We start from the raw sequence: 16,274 nt of genomic DNA on the forward strand, positions 1-16,274 counted from the left end.
AGTTATATACCATCATCTTCTACACGTCATTTAGGGTAGGCTGCTAGGTATATTTTGTTTGGCTCTGCTGTAATCAGTGGAGCGGGCGATTGATTGTTAGAGCTGCTCAGGTTTTCCCAGGCTGCTGTTCTGCTACTGCCCCCTGTATTCTGGAGAATTCTATAACATAGTGGGAGGGAGGGCATAGGCTGCAGCCTGACTATTTATGGGACTTGGGCCAATCCCAGGGGAGGTGTGCCCAGAAAGTGGGAAATAGTCTATAACTAGTCTAAAGCCTGAGTGTCAGAGAAGTCCACAGTATGGTGGGGTAATACAGCATCCCAGGGTTTATCTTGCCTTGTTGAGGGGCTTTGCTTTCCGGGGCAGTAGCCAAGGGAAAAAATCTGTGGAAGACTTAGGCCCCATACACACGACCGAACATGTCTGCTGAAACCGGACCAGTTTCAGCAGACATGTTCGGTTGTGTGTACGGCCGACTGGACAGGTTTCCAGCGGACATTTGTCCAGCCGACCGTTTTCCAGCGGACAAATGTTTCTTAGCATGCTAAGAAACATGTCCGCTGGAAGCCTGTCCGTCGGACATGTTCGGTCGTCTGTACAGACTCAGTGATTCGACGCATGCGTGGAAGCTTTGAACTTCCAGGGCCGCGCACGTCGCCGCGTCATCGTCGTGGGACGGCGCGGCCACGTCACCGCGTATCGTGTACGCGCAGATTTCTGTCTGATGGTGTGTACAACCATCAGACAGAAATCTCTGGGCGGACATGTCCGCTGAAAACGGTCCGGTGGACTGTTTTCAGCGGACAGTCCGTCCGTCTGTACGAGGCCTCAGAGGTCCCAGCTAGGCTTAGCTGGGGGAGGGGGGCTAAACAAAGAGCATCCCAGAAATTAAAGGGGTCAGGAAAAAGCTACCTGGACTAGAGCCGGGAAGGAAGCTTTAACACCTCTCAGAAAATAACTTGGTGGATGTCTGAAGGAGACAATCGATAATCCTGTGGCTGTGAATACAAGACCCCAGTGCTGCAAGAGTGACCATGTGGTGCTTTAGTCTCTAGGAAGATGACAAGTCACAGGCAGTAAGGAGCGTCTGTGAGACTATATAAGTGCAGCTAGAGTTGTATACGTTTTAGAGTTGGGCAAGAGGAGCCAGAAAGTTAGAAGTCCTCAAGTTCTGTTCAAATTCAAGTTCTACAGTTCCAGAGTATCCCATGCTCCCAAATAAAACCCACAAAAGAAACTCCTAGACTGATTCTTGAGACAGCAAAAGGTTGCCAAAAATAATGTGTGCCTGGCTGTATGTGCGCTAAGGGGAGGAAGTAGGCCCAAACTACAAGCAGCTCTTTAGGGGTGCGCTACATACATATATATGTATATATACTGTAGATATAAGATCTAAAGGCGCAATGGCTAATATGAACTTCTCTTAGAAGATAATGAAGTAAATTTCGTTTTTATAAAAGAGGTAGGATTTTATCAATAATGTATTTTAGCCCTTACCCATTCCTCCACATTAGGACCCTCTTGATAGGGCTCAAATGGTTTCTCCCAATAAATATTAGGCTCTCCGTAACGCCATATCTTGCTTCTTGTCTTCTGCGAGAAGAAGGATGTGACACAGAGCAGAATGACCACAATAAAGCCACACACTATAGCAATAGCCTAGAAAAAACACATAGGAATGACTGTAGTGGTTGATATGCTGATATCATGTTAGAAAAAACAAATGCAACTTTTTTCTTTTAATAGTAAATAACATGAGCTTACCTCCTGTGGATCCACCATGCAGTAGTGGTAGAGATATTGATTCATGATGCCTACTCCAGAAGCCGCAGGAGTGTAGAATTGGTTACATATTGTCATCATCTGGCTATAATACATGCCACCGCTCATCTGGGCTCTTGGATTTACTCCAACAATGTACACGATGGTGGCGATAAGATCCAGGGTAGCCAAAACTGCACTCAGCACCAATATAATCATAAAGAACTTACGTGACCTTGTTCCGCTAGATTTAGTTACACTCGCTATAAAAAGTCCCAAGTTAGCTATAAAAGTAAACACAGACATGGCCATCATGAAGCCACTTGCTGCTTGAGGATTGGTCGTACCATAGCCATAACCATAGCCACCCATGTATCCCCCATAACCATATCCGCCATAGCCATATCCACCTAAGCCCCCCATGCCTCCCATGCCTCCCATGTATCCATAGTTATATTCCCAGGCCAATGTTGAGGCCACACAGGCAAAAACAGCCAAACACAAAAATACAATAATGCCTTGAAGTATTCGGACAATGCCAGGTGGTGATTTCCACTTATAGAAGTGCTGTATGGGTATGTCCTCTTGGTAAAATGAATCAGGATGAGCAGACTTAATTGGATAACCATAGGATCCATGGCTGTTCTGATGAAGGTACGTAGGTGGGCTGTAATCTGGTGGGCTGTCGTAGCGCTTCTGGCTGTACATTTTGGTATTAATCTCCTGTAGGGTGAAAGTAGAAATGGAAAATACAATTACTTGTGCAACCACCTAACTAAAATTAAGAATTTTGCAGCTCTGCTATCTACATTTACAGCCACAAAGTTCGTTCAGTGGTCTGTGCAATTTAAAGGGATAGCTCACCTTTACCACAAAACTGCCTATGCAGATAAGGGGAATCTATAGATAAAAACAAACTATGCAGCTCTGACTAAAGTTAAACCTGACCGGAATACTCCCAGGACGTTGTTAAGTGAGGCCTAGTCATCCTCCACCATCACAGCAGTGAGCTCTCAAATGCTGAGCTCAGAGCTACTATATCAGGGGAAAGAAAGTGTATGGCCCCGTACACACGACCAGTTTCCTCGGCAGAATTCAGCTTCCGACCGAGTTTCTGGCTGAATTCTGCCGAGAAACCCGGCCGTGTGTACACTTTTGGCCGAGGAAGCCGACGAGGAGCTCGGCGAGGAAATAGAGAACATGTTCTCTATTTCCTTGTTGCTCTATGGGAGCTCTCGTCCCGCCGAGCTCCTCGGCGGCTTCAGTGCTGAACTGGCCGAGGAACTCGATGTGTTTGGCACGTCGAGTTCCTCGGCCGTGTGTACGAGGCCTATGTGAGGGGGTTTTGAATCAGAGAAAGAGCTCACTTGTGTAATGGTGGAGGTGAGCAGAGACAACTAGGCTTCACTTAGCAATGTCCTGGGAGAACTTTGCAACATCCTGGGAGTATTCCAGTCAGGCTTCATAAGGTATGTAAATGGTCTACACATAGAGCAAGGGTATTATTCATCTTTAGTCAGAGATGAACAGTTTTTTTTTAATCTCTAAACATCCCTTACCTTCATAGGCAGGTTTTTTGTAAAGGCGAACTATCCGTTTGAGCCAAACAGAATTTAAGTGTATGCAAACCCCCAACAATAAACTTCTCTTACTTGCTCCCTAAATATGCCACTGAAAGCCTTTTGTTATACAATATCTGTTCAATAAGTGCAAACAGCTGTTGGTCCTGTCAGAAATCCAGTGCTGTCCTCTGTCTTTTGTCATCAAACAGCATGTAATCAGCCCTCTCAGTGCACATTTAGGGACGACAGATCACCTCTCCCATGATATGGTGATGAGGAAAGAGGGAGGTGTTCTGTAGTGCTAACACAATCCCTGGCCTGGGTTAACAACACAACTCCTCCAAAGATACAGTACACTGGGTGAACATTGTCACCCTAGGACAGGAAGTGTGTTAGTGGCAGGATCACAGCAGAAAATAATATATATAAAAAAGCCTTAAAGGAACACTAAAGGTTCGTTTTTTATTAGATCAATTGATTGCTGTAAGCTAGAGCATTTAAATATCACTTACCTCGTTTTTCCTTTTGACCTCCAAAATACAGTAATCCAGGTTTGAAAATGCCATTTCCTGTCTCTCCTCTTCTTGCTTTCCACCAGCATCTGAGCATGGTGGAAAGCAGAATGTGCTCACCCCCTCCCTATGACTACAGCCCTGCGTGAAGATTCTCTCTTATCCCTCACAGGCATGGAGGCTAAGCCTAATGGGAACTGTAATTCCCATTAGGCCGTGATGTAGCAAGAATGAATGCATACCGCAAACCAGGAAGTCAGTGAGAATAACGATTCAGGAGTGCTGGAGGTGAATAAAACAGCTCGATTTCAACAGGTATCAAACTAGTTATAATGCAAAACATTACTTTTTACTTTATCAGCTACTGTCAGACTTTAATTTAAGAGGAAAATATTTTTGTCTTTACAACCCCTTTAAGAAATGCAAACTAATGCACTTACCACGTCTAAGGTAGGCTGCAATATAGTATAATTTTTATGATTTAGGTACACCTTAAGTTTACATACTTCTAATTGTGGTGGATTCTTCCTAGTCCACACAAGCGAAAACAACTACAGTAGTTTGGCAAGGAGAGCTGAAGTGAAGCTGAAAGGGTAAGTAAAGGAACTGAAGTGATGCTGAAAGGGGAAGCAAAGCTCTACCTCTCAGATTTTCACATGACCATTCCCCCACACAAAATTGATATATTGGTTTGGCTTTAAAGAGTATCTCCACTTTAGTTGAAAAAAAAAAAACAATCTCATTTGGCTGGTCATTGTACATTTCAGTGATTTTTGCATACTTTGTAGTGTATTCATAGGTTTGCTCTGTGTATTGTTTTGACCATGTCCTTTAAAATCTTGATTCTGATAGGACTATAATCACCTGGTGCAATGTCAGTGTTCTGGTAAAGAAAGTTGCAGAGTCTGCATCACTTTAGAAGTATTTAACCAAGCTGAAATTCCTTTTGCAGAGGATGCCTAAAATGTGATTTATATCTTAGTGCAGACTTCCTGGAAAATCAGTGAGTCAATTATGACATTTCTGGTGCTTCTGTACACCAATGGTGTACAGATTGTCTCCAGGTTGCCATGTTACATTTTACGGAACATTACAGTGGCTAAAGAATAAAAAGCAAAAGGTAATTTTTAATAACATTAAATTAAAGCATGGCTTGTGTAGCAATTGTATAGGCTGCTATTTTTTTTTATTTGCTATAACTGTTTCTCCATGTAAGTTGATTCACCCTTTAAAACGTAGTTCCACCCAAAAATGGAACTTCCACTTTCCGGAACCCTCCCCTCCTCTGGTGTCACATTTGGCACCTTTCAGGGGGGAGGGGGTGCAGATACCTCTGTAATACAGGTATTTGTACCCACTTCCGGGGAGAGACTCCCACGGGAGTCACTCTACTTCCCATCCCCCCCGTTGCCTTCTGGGAAACACACTGATCCCAGGAGACAGCGAGGACCACTGGGAAAGCGCAGCGCTACTCGCGCATGCGCAGTAGGGAACTGGGCAGTGAAGCCGCAACGCTTCACTTCCTGATTCCCTCACCGAGGATGTCGGCGAGGGCAATAGAGACGAGCGATCGCTCGTCTTCTGCTGCCGACATCGCGGGCACGCTGGACAGGTAAGTGTCCATTTATTAAAAGTCAGCAGCTGCAGTATTTGTAGCTGCTGGCTTTTAATATATATTTTTTCGTGGGGCCTCCGCTTTAAGGTATATTTAACTGCAGTAATATACAGTATATTGTGAGTAAACTGTTGGTGGGATTGAAAAGTATTGGAAACTAGCCTAATAAATAGCAAACAGTGTATTTTTTTTAAATAATGTATTATCTGTTGTATAAAGCTACAAAATGGTAATTTTACTGCCGATCTGGTTAAATTCCATCATATTTATGAAAATGTATCAACACTTTTTTTTTTTTGGTTGAACTAGATGGACTTGTGTCTTTTTTCAACATGACTAACTATGAAACTAAACTTTACTGATGAAAAACAGATGCTTTTTCATGTTCCTAGCTGCAGGAAAATGAAAAGGATGCCTCGTACACACGACCGGTTTTCTTGGCAGTAAAAAAACAAAGTTTTTCCCGACGGGATTCCTCTCAAGCCTGCCTTGCATACACACGTTCAGGCCAAATACCGCCCGTCCAAAGCACAGTGACGTACAACACATACAATGGGACTATAAAGGGGAAGTTCCATTCAAACGGCGCCACCCTTTGGGATGCTTTTGCTGATCCTCGTGTTATTAAAAGTTTGAGCTTTTCATGCGCTGCATTAAACGATGCAATAATAATTGCAGCGTGAGGAATGTGATATCTCCATTACGAACGCTATTTTTACCAGAAAGAGTGCTCCCGTGTCATACTTGATTCTGAGCATGGGCATTTTTTTTTCCCCTCGGAAAAGCATACAGACGAACGGTTTTCCCGACGGGAAAAAGTCAGCTGGGAATCCCGACGGAAAAAAAAGAAAGCAGGTTCTCTTTTTTTTCTGGCAGTTTTCTCGTCGGGAAAACTGCGATGGAGCATGCACACGGCCGGTTTTCCCAGCCAAAGGCTCTCATGGCAGTTTTCCCGACGGGAAAACTGGTCGTGTGGATGAGGCAGGAGAGTTTGATTGGATTGGTAGTTGAAGGTACCAACAATGTTCGTTATTGCAGCCGCCTTTTATGCCAATGTTTCATCGATACCGAAGTTACCCTAAGGAAAAATAAATCTGTCAGGCCCCGTACACACGACCAGTTTCCTCGGCAGAATTCAGCTTCCGACCGAGTTTCTGGCTGAATTCTGCCGAGGAAACTGGTCGTGTGTACACTTTCGGCCGAGGAAGCCGACGAGAAGCTCGGCGAGGAAATAGAGAACATGTTCTCTATTTCCTCGTTGTTCTATGGGAGCTCTCGTCCCGCCGAGCTCCTCGGCGGCTTCAGGGCTGAACTGGCCGAGGAACTCGATGTGTTTGGCACGTCGAGTTCCTCGGCCGTGTGTACGAGGCTTCATAGTCTTGCTTCCTCTAAGTCATGTTCCCCTCCTTATCTTAATCTTGTGCCTTACTCCACGTTATGCTTTCTATCACACCCTTTCTATTTGCTTTCTCTATCCCTATCTTTCATATTGTTTTTGGTTCTGGTTCATGTCTTATCGCAGTTTCTTTACTTCTTTTTCAGTTCAGATTGTTGACTCACCCACATTTAATGTTTCTTCCGTTTTCTGCTTTGCATTGTACCATACCTTAGCAGTCACCTACCCTGTGTCATAGAAATGTTTCATACTCTCTTGTTAAATTTGATCTGTTCTGGCCTTTCTGTTCTAAATAATTGATCAGTGTTTTTGAATGCGAGAACTTAGACAGAGAGTACTAGCACCCTCCATAACAGATAGAAAACAGAGGTCTCCAACTTTCGGCATCATTTGAAATATAAAAATATTGCACTTAAAACACTTCATTAATAAAAATTATAAATATTTTAACAGCAAATTCACAGAAAGTCACATCTGGCTTTTGAACCACTGTTTGAGGACATCTAATGTACGAAAATACTTTCTAGCAGGTCAGACTGAAGTACAGGGGGTCGGTGTGGCCTGTAACAATTGTACAAGGAAGAAAGCTTTTGACAGGTTGTTCGGGGTCATACACCTCCTTCACGCTTACTCCACTTCTGTAAAATATTTATTTATTTTTTTATAGACGGTAGCAGCAGGTATTATCATCTATTGAGAAGGAAAATCACCGCTCAAGGTGGGTCTGCTATAGGGTCATACACAGGTGTAGGATTCCAAGGGTGCTGGCAGTGCACTAGGCAAGCATTGGCGTAAAATGAAGGATGGATGGCCGCACTCCAAACCAAACGGGTTGTCTTTATTTAAACGAACAGCAAAAACATACCGGATCACAGCAACAGAAACAGGAGGATAACCAACGTTTCGCACTGACTTAGTGCTTATTCATGGCCAACGTCGGTTATCCTCCTGTTTCTGTTGCTGTGATCCGGTATGTTTTTGCTGTTCGTTTAAATAAAGACAACCTGTTTGGTTTGGAGTGCGGCCACCCATCCTTCATTTTACGCCAATATTATCATCTATTGTACGCTGCTTTAAACCTGACAGGTCCAAAAATAATAAAACTGCAATTTTAAAATGAACCTTTACCCCAAGTACATGGAGTACCCTATTAGGATGCTTGATAGGTTAGGGTAACAGCACACTAAATTCTTATACATTGAGGCTAGATACAACAAATATGTTTTCTATATGAACCAGTGTGATTCTCACTATTACAGTGAGGCAGGGGCGGACTGACGATTGGGACTCCCGGGCACTGCCCGAGGGCCCCATGCCTCTAGGGGGCTCTATCAGGGTTGCCAGGCTCAATAAAACCAGGGACAGTATGTAAAAATCTGTGTTTTTTTTACATCTGTCCCTGATATGTCCGAAACCGACATGCTTTTGATGTTGAAATTCTGAGATTTTAGCTGCCCCGCCTCTGCACTGCCTCCTGCCGTGGTGTCCCTCTGTAAGCCTGGGGGGCCCATAATCTTCTATTGCCCGGGGGCCCCATGAGTTGTCAGTCCACCCCTGCAGTGAGGGGAAAAAGGTATTTGATCCCCTGCTGATTTTGTACGTCTGCCCACTGACAAAAAAATTATCAGTCTATCATTTTAATTGGTAGGTTTATTTTAACAGTGAGAGACAGAATAACAACAAAAATATCCAGAAAACGCATTTCAAAAAAATTATAAATTGATTTGCATTTTAATGAGTGAAATAAGTATTTGATCCCCTATCAAATGTTTTGCGAAGGGGTCAAATACTTTTTTCACAAATTAAAATGCAAATCAATTTATAACTTTTTTAAATGCATTTTTCTAGGTATTTTTGTTGTTATTCTGTCTCTCTGTTAAAATAAACCTACTATTAAAACTATAGACTGATTATTTTTTTTGTCGGTGGGCAAACGTACAAAATCAGCAGGGGATCAAATACTTTTTTCACTCACTGTATATTACTCTACCAGGGTAGAATATGTCAAAAGGCATCTAAATGATTGCTAAAGGCACCATCTCCCCACTTCTGCATTTCCAACAGTTTTTAATAATTAAAGGAGTTCTCTGACCTAAAACTTTTAACCCCCGCTGTGCCCGGGCTGTAAAAATATACAAAATAAACTGTCACTTACCTGCCTACGATCCCCCGTTGTTCCGATATCGCCGTCCCGTTCTCCGGTCCCGGGCCCCTTCCGCTTCCTGGGGGTCGGTGACTCATAGTGCGCTCAGCCTATCAGCGGCCGCAGCAATGTCCCGTCGCGGCCGCTGATAGGCTGAGCGCACTATGAGTCACCGACACACAGGAAGCGGAAGAGACCGGGACCGGAGAACGGGACGGCGATAGTGAAAATTGCGAGTGTTGCCTCGTTAGAATTAAATAGCAAAGTCTATAAACTGTGCCAACATCCCTGTTGTTTGTAGTAAGTGTATCTTGATCAGTGGACTCAAATCAAGGCTGCTTGAGGCCTGATTGATAGACCATAGATCAAGAGAAAAGGAAAGGGAGGTTTGTTTGGGACTTTGAAGGCACTAGTATGCAGCAGTATAAAATATATATAAAAATTTATTTAGCAATTGTAATAATACAAAATATACAAAAAAGCAGAACAATTGGGACAAACCCCACAAATCAGATCGATCGGGACGGCGATATCGGAACAACGGGGGATCGTAGGCAGGTAAGTGACAGTTTATTTTGTATATTTTTACAGCCCGGGCACAGCGGGGGTTAAAAGTTTTAGGTCAGAGAACTCCTTTAATAAATGTATTTTTAAATACATAGAACACTGAGGAATAGGTACAGAAGTTAAATTAATTATTGCAAAAACAATACTATTCTCCACCATACTCCGATGGTTTCCTCCCACACTCCAATGACATACTGGTAGGGTTAACTGACTCCTGTCTAAATCGGCCCTGGTATGTGTATGTACAAATGTGAGTTAGGGACCTTAGATTGTAAGCTCTTTAAGGCCGGGACAGAATCTACAGTATTATATGAGGGGTCTTTAAAAAGTTTCCCCACTTATATCTAATAGAGTTACAAAAAAGTGCGGAAACTTTTTGAAGAACCCTTGTATGTAAAGTGCTGCATAAATTGTAATATATATATATATATATATATATATATATATATATATATATATATATATATATATATAATAAGTACCTGTAATAAATAAATACATCTCTTTCTGAGAAAAAAATATGTATTTATTTCAGGTACTTACGGTATACAGTGCTGTCAATTTATGCAGCGCTTTACATATTTATAATACATTTACATCAGTCCCTGCCCTCAAAGTGAATAGAAATTATTTTTATGTGCAATGACAACCAGTTTATTCATACATCTGGATTTCTATGCCCCAAGTAACATTTTGGAGTGTAATATCATTATTTATATATTATTTATTTTCACATTTGCTGTCCCTGATCATATTTTTAAGATTCTCCACTTTATTATGGCAAATCAAATAATGTTTATTAACGTTTTACCAATGATACCTATAGAAAACCTGGTGCACACTTGTTTCCACAGACATGTGTTCCACATTTCATAGTCTACACATGAACATTTTAAGCTTAAAATCTTAGTTTGCATATTTTTTACTGATATACATTATATAGCACCAGTGTTCATTTTGTCGACTAAAACCGACTAAAACATTTTAGTCGACTAACTTAATACCATTTTAGTCTACTAAAATACGACTAAACCTAAAACAATTAGGCTCCATGCACACTGGACGCTAAAAGAATGTTATAAAAACGCCAGTAGCTTTGCAGGGAGTCTTTCAAAGTTTTTTTTAAGTTTTTGCATTAGCTTTCATTAGAATTTTTAATCGTTTTTCTTTTTTAGTTTTATTTTAGCGTTTTTTCTTTTTCATTTTTTTCAATGCATCAAAAACGCCAAAAAATGCTGGCGCTTATCAGCGTTTGGGGTTTTTAAGCGTTTTTTTTTAGGTTAAAAAAGGGCAATCTCAAAGCGATTTTCAGGCGTTCAGAAAAAAGCCCATAAACTCCACTGCTCATTAAAGCTGAGAAACATTCCATGTGTGCATGGACACATAGGCTAACATAGAGTGGAGTTTATGGGCTTTTAAAAAAAAAACGCCCAAACTCCAATAAACTGCAGTTTATCAGCTCCAGTGTGCATGGAGCCTAAAATGGGACTAAAACTAAAATGCAATTTTAGTCCTAAGACTGATGCCGCGTACACACCATCACTTTATGTGATGAAAAAAAACGAAATTTTTAAAAACGTCAATTTAAATGACCGTGTGTGGGGGAAAAACGCATGCCCAGAAGCTAGTTATGAAGCGAGCTTCAATGGAAAAAAGTGGTGAACGTAACCTCGCTTTGCTAGAGCATTGTGAAAAAACGATGGTGTGTAGGCAACGTCGTTTTTGAAAATTGAAGTTTCAAAAACGTCATTTTTTACTTCACAGAAAATGTCGTTTTTTTCCATCACATAAAGTGATGGTGTGTACGCGGCATCAGACTAAAACTAAATTGAAATTTGATGTAAAAATTAACACTGTGTAGCACTGACAATTTATGCAGCATTTTACATATATATATTTTATATATACATCAGTCCCTGCCCTCAAGAGCTTACAGTCTAAGGTCCCTCACATTCATACATACACATACTGGGGCAGATCCACAAAGATCTGCCCCGGCGCAGCGTATCTGAGATACGCTACGCCGCCGTGACTTACTTGTCCTTGGTTCGAATCCTGAAAGAATTTGCGCCGTAAGTCACGGCGGCGTAGTCTATCTGTGGCGGCGTAACGGCGCGTAATTCAAATCGGCGATTAGGGGGCGTATTTCATTTAAATGAATCGCGTCCCCACGCCGAATGAACTGCGCATGCGCTGTCCCTAAATTTCCCGCTGTGCATTGCGCTAAATGACGTCGCAAGGACGTCATTTTTTTTAACATAGACGTGAATTACGTCCACCCCGATTCACGTACGACGTACGCAAAAAAAAAAAAAATTCAAAATAAACGCGGGAACGACGGCCATACTTAACATGGCAAGTCTAACTATACGCGACGAAATACCAGCTTTAACTATACGCCGGAAAAAGCCGACTAAAGACGACGTAAGAGAATGCGACGGCCGTGCGTACGTTCGTGGATCGTCGGAAATAGCTAATTTGCATACCCGACGCGGAAAACGACGTGAACGCCACCCAGCGGACGCCGAAGTATTGCATCTAAGATCCGAAGGCGTATGAAGCCGTACGCCTGTTGGATCTTACCCAGATGCCGTCGTATCTTGGTTTGAGGATTCAAAACAAAGATACGACGCGGGTAATTTGAAAGTACGCCAGCGTATCAGTAGATACGCCGGCGTTCTTCCTTTGTGGATCTGCCCCACTGGAGCCAATTTATACAAGAGCCAATTAACCTACCAGCATGTCTTGGAAGTATGAGATTTAACCAGAGTACCCAGAGAAAACCCACTCAGAGAGAACATGCAAACTCCATGCCGACACAGGGAGAACATGCAAACCCCATGCAGGCACAGTTAGAACATGAAAATTTAAAATCTGTAATGCCAAGGTTGGAATTCGAACCAACAACCAAAGTGCTAGGAGGAGGTGCTAACTCTAGGCAGTCGAACCGACGACCCAAAAGTATTGAATTAATTCTGCTCTTCCTTTATACCAGTGTACAAATACCAACAGGGGTTCCTTCAAACGGTGATAAAATTTGGGGTGAGTGAGTAACTTGTATAGCAACAAATGCAAACTTAATCGCCTCAAGGCGCTTGGCATCCAGCATTGTACCGGTCTTTCAGAAGAGGTGGGTCTTTAGTATGGAATGAGTTCTCTGCTTTCCAATTAGGCTGCTATGGTTGAACCGGGACACTACATTATTGCCTACATATACTTGTTAGTAATTCTTATTTTCTGCTATATTGTTCTCACCGTGGCTATTGATCTTGCTGTCGCTTTTGAAGGACAAACACTTATGAAATTATGTTGTTATGTATTATGCCTATTTGTATATCTAAAACTAATCTAAAACACCATCTTATATTCTATAATTTTTATTTATTCGAATACATTTAGGTTTTATTGCGGAACGGTTGTTATGGTTAGATGTAGAGTTGCATATGTTAATAAAAAGTTTAACAAACTTTGTAAGCAGTTACAGGAACCCCAAATCTGTACCATGCATTGCAATAGGTATGTATTTATAGTCACTGGTCCCTGGATACTCCTCTACCCCCAAGATGTCCCCGATTGGTGTCACAGCATTCCATACAAATGCTATTATCAGGTCTTCTGATCTTTCTAATGTCACTAATCTACTTTCGCACTTTGCAGGTCATGTGCCTGTTTGTCTCATCTACCTTCCAGCTTTTGTATGTGTGAGCACAATATTTATTTATATCCTCTGATGATCAAGTTTTTCATGTCTTTGATATATATTGTATAAACTATAATTTATTTATCCTGCATCCCTCCAATATGTTAAATAGTTCCACTCCTTTTATTCTAGCACTCACCTTCTTTCCTTGCTGTTCTTAGAATGTTGACAGGTGTAAGGCGTCCTGTGTATGCCAGCACCGTGTTCTTCACTTTTTCACCTCTTTGTTGTCTGGTAATGGCGCTCCTGGGATTAATGATTAGAATCCAGCTCTGCCCACATTCACACTGACAATCCTCCCCTCAGGGCTGGTCAGCAGTTGGAGAACTGCACAATTCCCTGAGAACTAGTGCACAGCCAGGTCTGCTATTCATACACCTTTAACTGCTTCTTTCCCAGTGACCAGAGAGTACACCCAGAGCTACAGGAAAGCTCATCTCATTAACCTACAGTACAGTCACTTCCGCAACTATTAATGAACATTTTACATACAAGTACAAATTTTACACAAATGTCATACACTAATGGAATGCAAACAGCATAAGGCAATAAAAAATATAAAAATGACAGGTTTAAAGGCCAATTCTAGGAAGATATAAATGGCACAAATTATTACAGCTCTGTAATCATTAAAGAATATTGCCCCAACACTTCATATTCCTGATATGCCTGCTGTACCATGTACTCGTATGACAAAGTATCCTGTTCTCTTTGTACTGCTTCCTTTGTGTGAAATCCCCTGTGTTCATGTCAGGCCTCGTACACACGGCCGAGTTTCTCGGCAAAAACCAGCAAAATGAAGGCCTCTTGAGCCCCCCTAGGGAAAGAGAGCCCTGACTGATGGGGGCATGACCAGGTACTGGACAAGGCGGTGGTCATGGTGGGATTGGCTACTCGGGGGGATGGGTTGGGCCGGAGCTCCGATAAAAGGGATCGCCCCAGGGAATTCTGGGTCCTTGGGAAGCGCGCTGGGAAGAGCTGGGAGATACTTTTTTGCCGAGGAAACCGGTCGTGTGTACATTTTCGTCTAGGAAACTTTCGAGAAACTCGACGAGCCAAAAAGAGAGCAAGTTCTCTATTTCCTCGACGGGAGTCTGATTTGGCTCGTCGAGTTCCTGGTCGGGCTGGTTTCCGACGAGAAACTCGAGTGTGTGTATGCTAAGAAACCCGTGCTTGCTCAGAATAAAGTATGAGACGGGAGTAAAAGTAGCATTTGTAATGGAGATAACACATTTTTTAAGCTGTAACAGACTGAAAAGTGCAAATCGTCTCTTAACAAACTTTTTTTAACACGCAAACACATGAGATTAGCAAAAGCAGCCCCAAGAGTTGTGCCAGTGGAATCGAACTTCCCCTGCCGTTGTATGTGTTGTACGTCACCGTACAACACGTACGTAAGGTGGGAAAGGGTATTTATAACGTTTTTTTAAAATGTATACACAAACGTTTTGCCTTTCATTTCTTTTTTAAACTGAATGTGTTGTTCGACAAGGGTTCACATAAACATTCATCTTGTGCCCCTTACATAACACATATGTGCAATGGCAAAAAGGGTGGGCTTTAATGGCCATACACAGGGCCGTTCCCCCCTATAGGCTCACTATGCAAGCCGCTTAGGGCCCCGCAAAGCTGCGGAGGGCCCCCCAAATTACTAGAGGCCCCACCTGGTGAGAAGTCACTTTCAGCCCCTCACCCTGCTTCTCAACTTTCTGGCTGCATGGGAGAAGAGGTAAGAAGTCAGCACCGCCCGCTTCTCACTTTAATGTAAGATGTCATTTCCGACAGCAGAACACCCCCTCCCCCCGCTTCTCAACTTTAATCTTTAATGTGACACTGTCGGCAGCGCCCCCCCCCTCCCCCCGCTTCTTAACTTGAATGTGATATGTCATATTCTGCTTAGGGCCCCAGGGAGGTCAGGATTGGCACTGGCTATACATCACACATTTCCCTTTGTGGATGGCTGAGGTGTCTGTGCTCAGAGTGTGCTCTTGTGAGATTCCAGCACAGTGACTGCGCCATCATAGACAGTGCCCAGTCTCTAGTAATGATCAGGAACAGGCATGACTAGGGCAATTAGATACCTTACTGCGCACAACCACACATGTATATACCCTTACCTTAAAGCGGGGGTTCACCCCAAAAATTTTTTTTAACATTAGATTGAGGCTAATTGTGGGAAGCAGAATCGGGTGTTTTTTTTTAAATCAATGCAGTACTTACCGTTTTAGAGATAGATGTTCTTCGCCGCTTCCGGGTATGGCCTTCGGGACTGGGCGTTCCTATTTGATTGACAGCCTTCCGACCATCGCATACAGAGCGTCACGAGTTTCTGAAAGTAGCCGAACGTCGGTGCGGCTCTATACGGTGCCTGCGCACCGACGATCGGCTACTTTCGGCAACTCGTGACGCGCTGTATGCGACGGTCGGAAGTCTGTCAATCAAATCGGAACGCCCAGTCCCGCAGACCATACCAGGAAGCGGTGGAGAACATCTATCCCTAAAACGGTAAGTACTGCTTCGATTAAAAAAAAACCACCCGATTGTGCTCCCCACAATTAGCCTCAATCTAATGTTAAAAATTTGTTTTTCGGGTGAACGAACCCCCGCTTTAATATAAATTAAAACACTGACACTTGCTAGGTTTAAATGGCCTGTTCGGCCTTTTATTTTACAACAACAAAATAAAGTATATATAAAAATATATATATAACCATTAATCAAATATTTTAATAATTTAACATTTTAATATACCAGTTTTAACACTACTTGGTTGTTGGCCCATGACGACACTCTCCTCACTTTTTGAGCCTGTGGTACCTTATAGTTAGCATCTGTCCCCAGCCGCCAAAATCGCCTCGAGGACCCACAGACCCACCAACTTATCACCTGGTGGTCTAGACCAGGGGTCTCCAAACTTTTTACTTCGAGGGCCACATTCTATATTATACACATATTCGCGGGCCGGAAAAATCATTCATAAATAAATCCACAGTAAAAGAGTGAAATATAATTTGACTT

General features: G+C 42.5%; 1 protein-coding gene across 1 annotated transcript in view; it reads right to left on the reverse strand.

Moving 5' to 3' along the window:
• Window positions 1-13,587, reverse strand: part of LOC120909528 (occludin-like) — a 60,071-nt gene extending 46,484 nt beyond the window's left edge. Inside the window, exons 1-3 of the mRNA XM_040321307.1 lie at window positions 13,396-13,587; window positions 1,765-2,484; window positions 1,498-1,659 (exon numbers count right to left, since the gene is read on the reverse strand). Of these exons, the coding sequence (XP_040177241.1) occupies window positions 1,498-1,659; window positions 1,765-2,469 (867 nt within the window). The 5' untranslated portion in view covers window positions 2,470-2,484; window positions 13,396-13,587. The remainder of the gene's footprint in view (window positions 1-1,497; window positions 1,660-1,764; window positions 2,485-13,395) is intronic.
• Between the last annotated feature and the right edge of the window lie 2,687 nt (window positions 13,588-16,274).

This window comes from Rana temporaria, chromosome 1 (genome assembly GCF_905171775.1).
Source record: "Rana temporaria chromosome 1, aRanTem1.1, whole genome shotgun sequence".
Taxonomy (NCBI): Eukaryota; Metazoa; Chordata; class Amphibia; order Anura; family Ranidae; genus Rana; species Rana temporaria.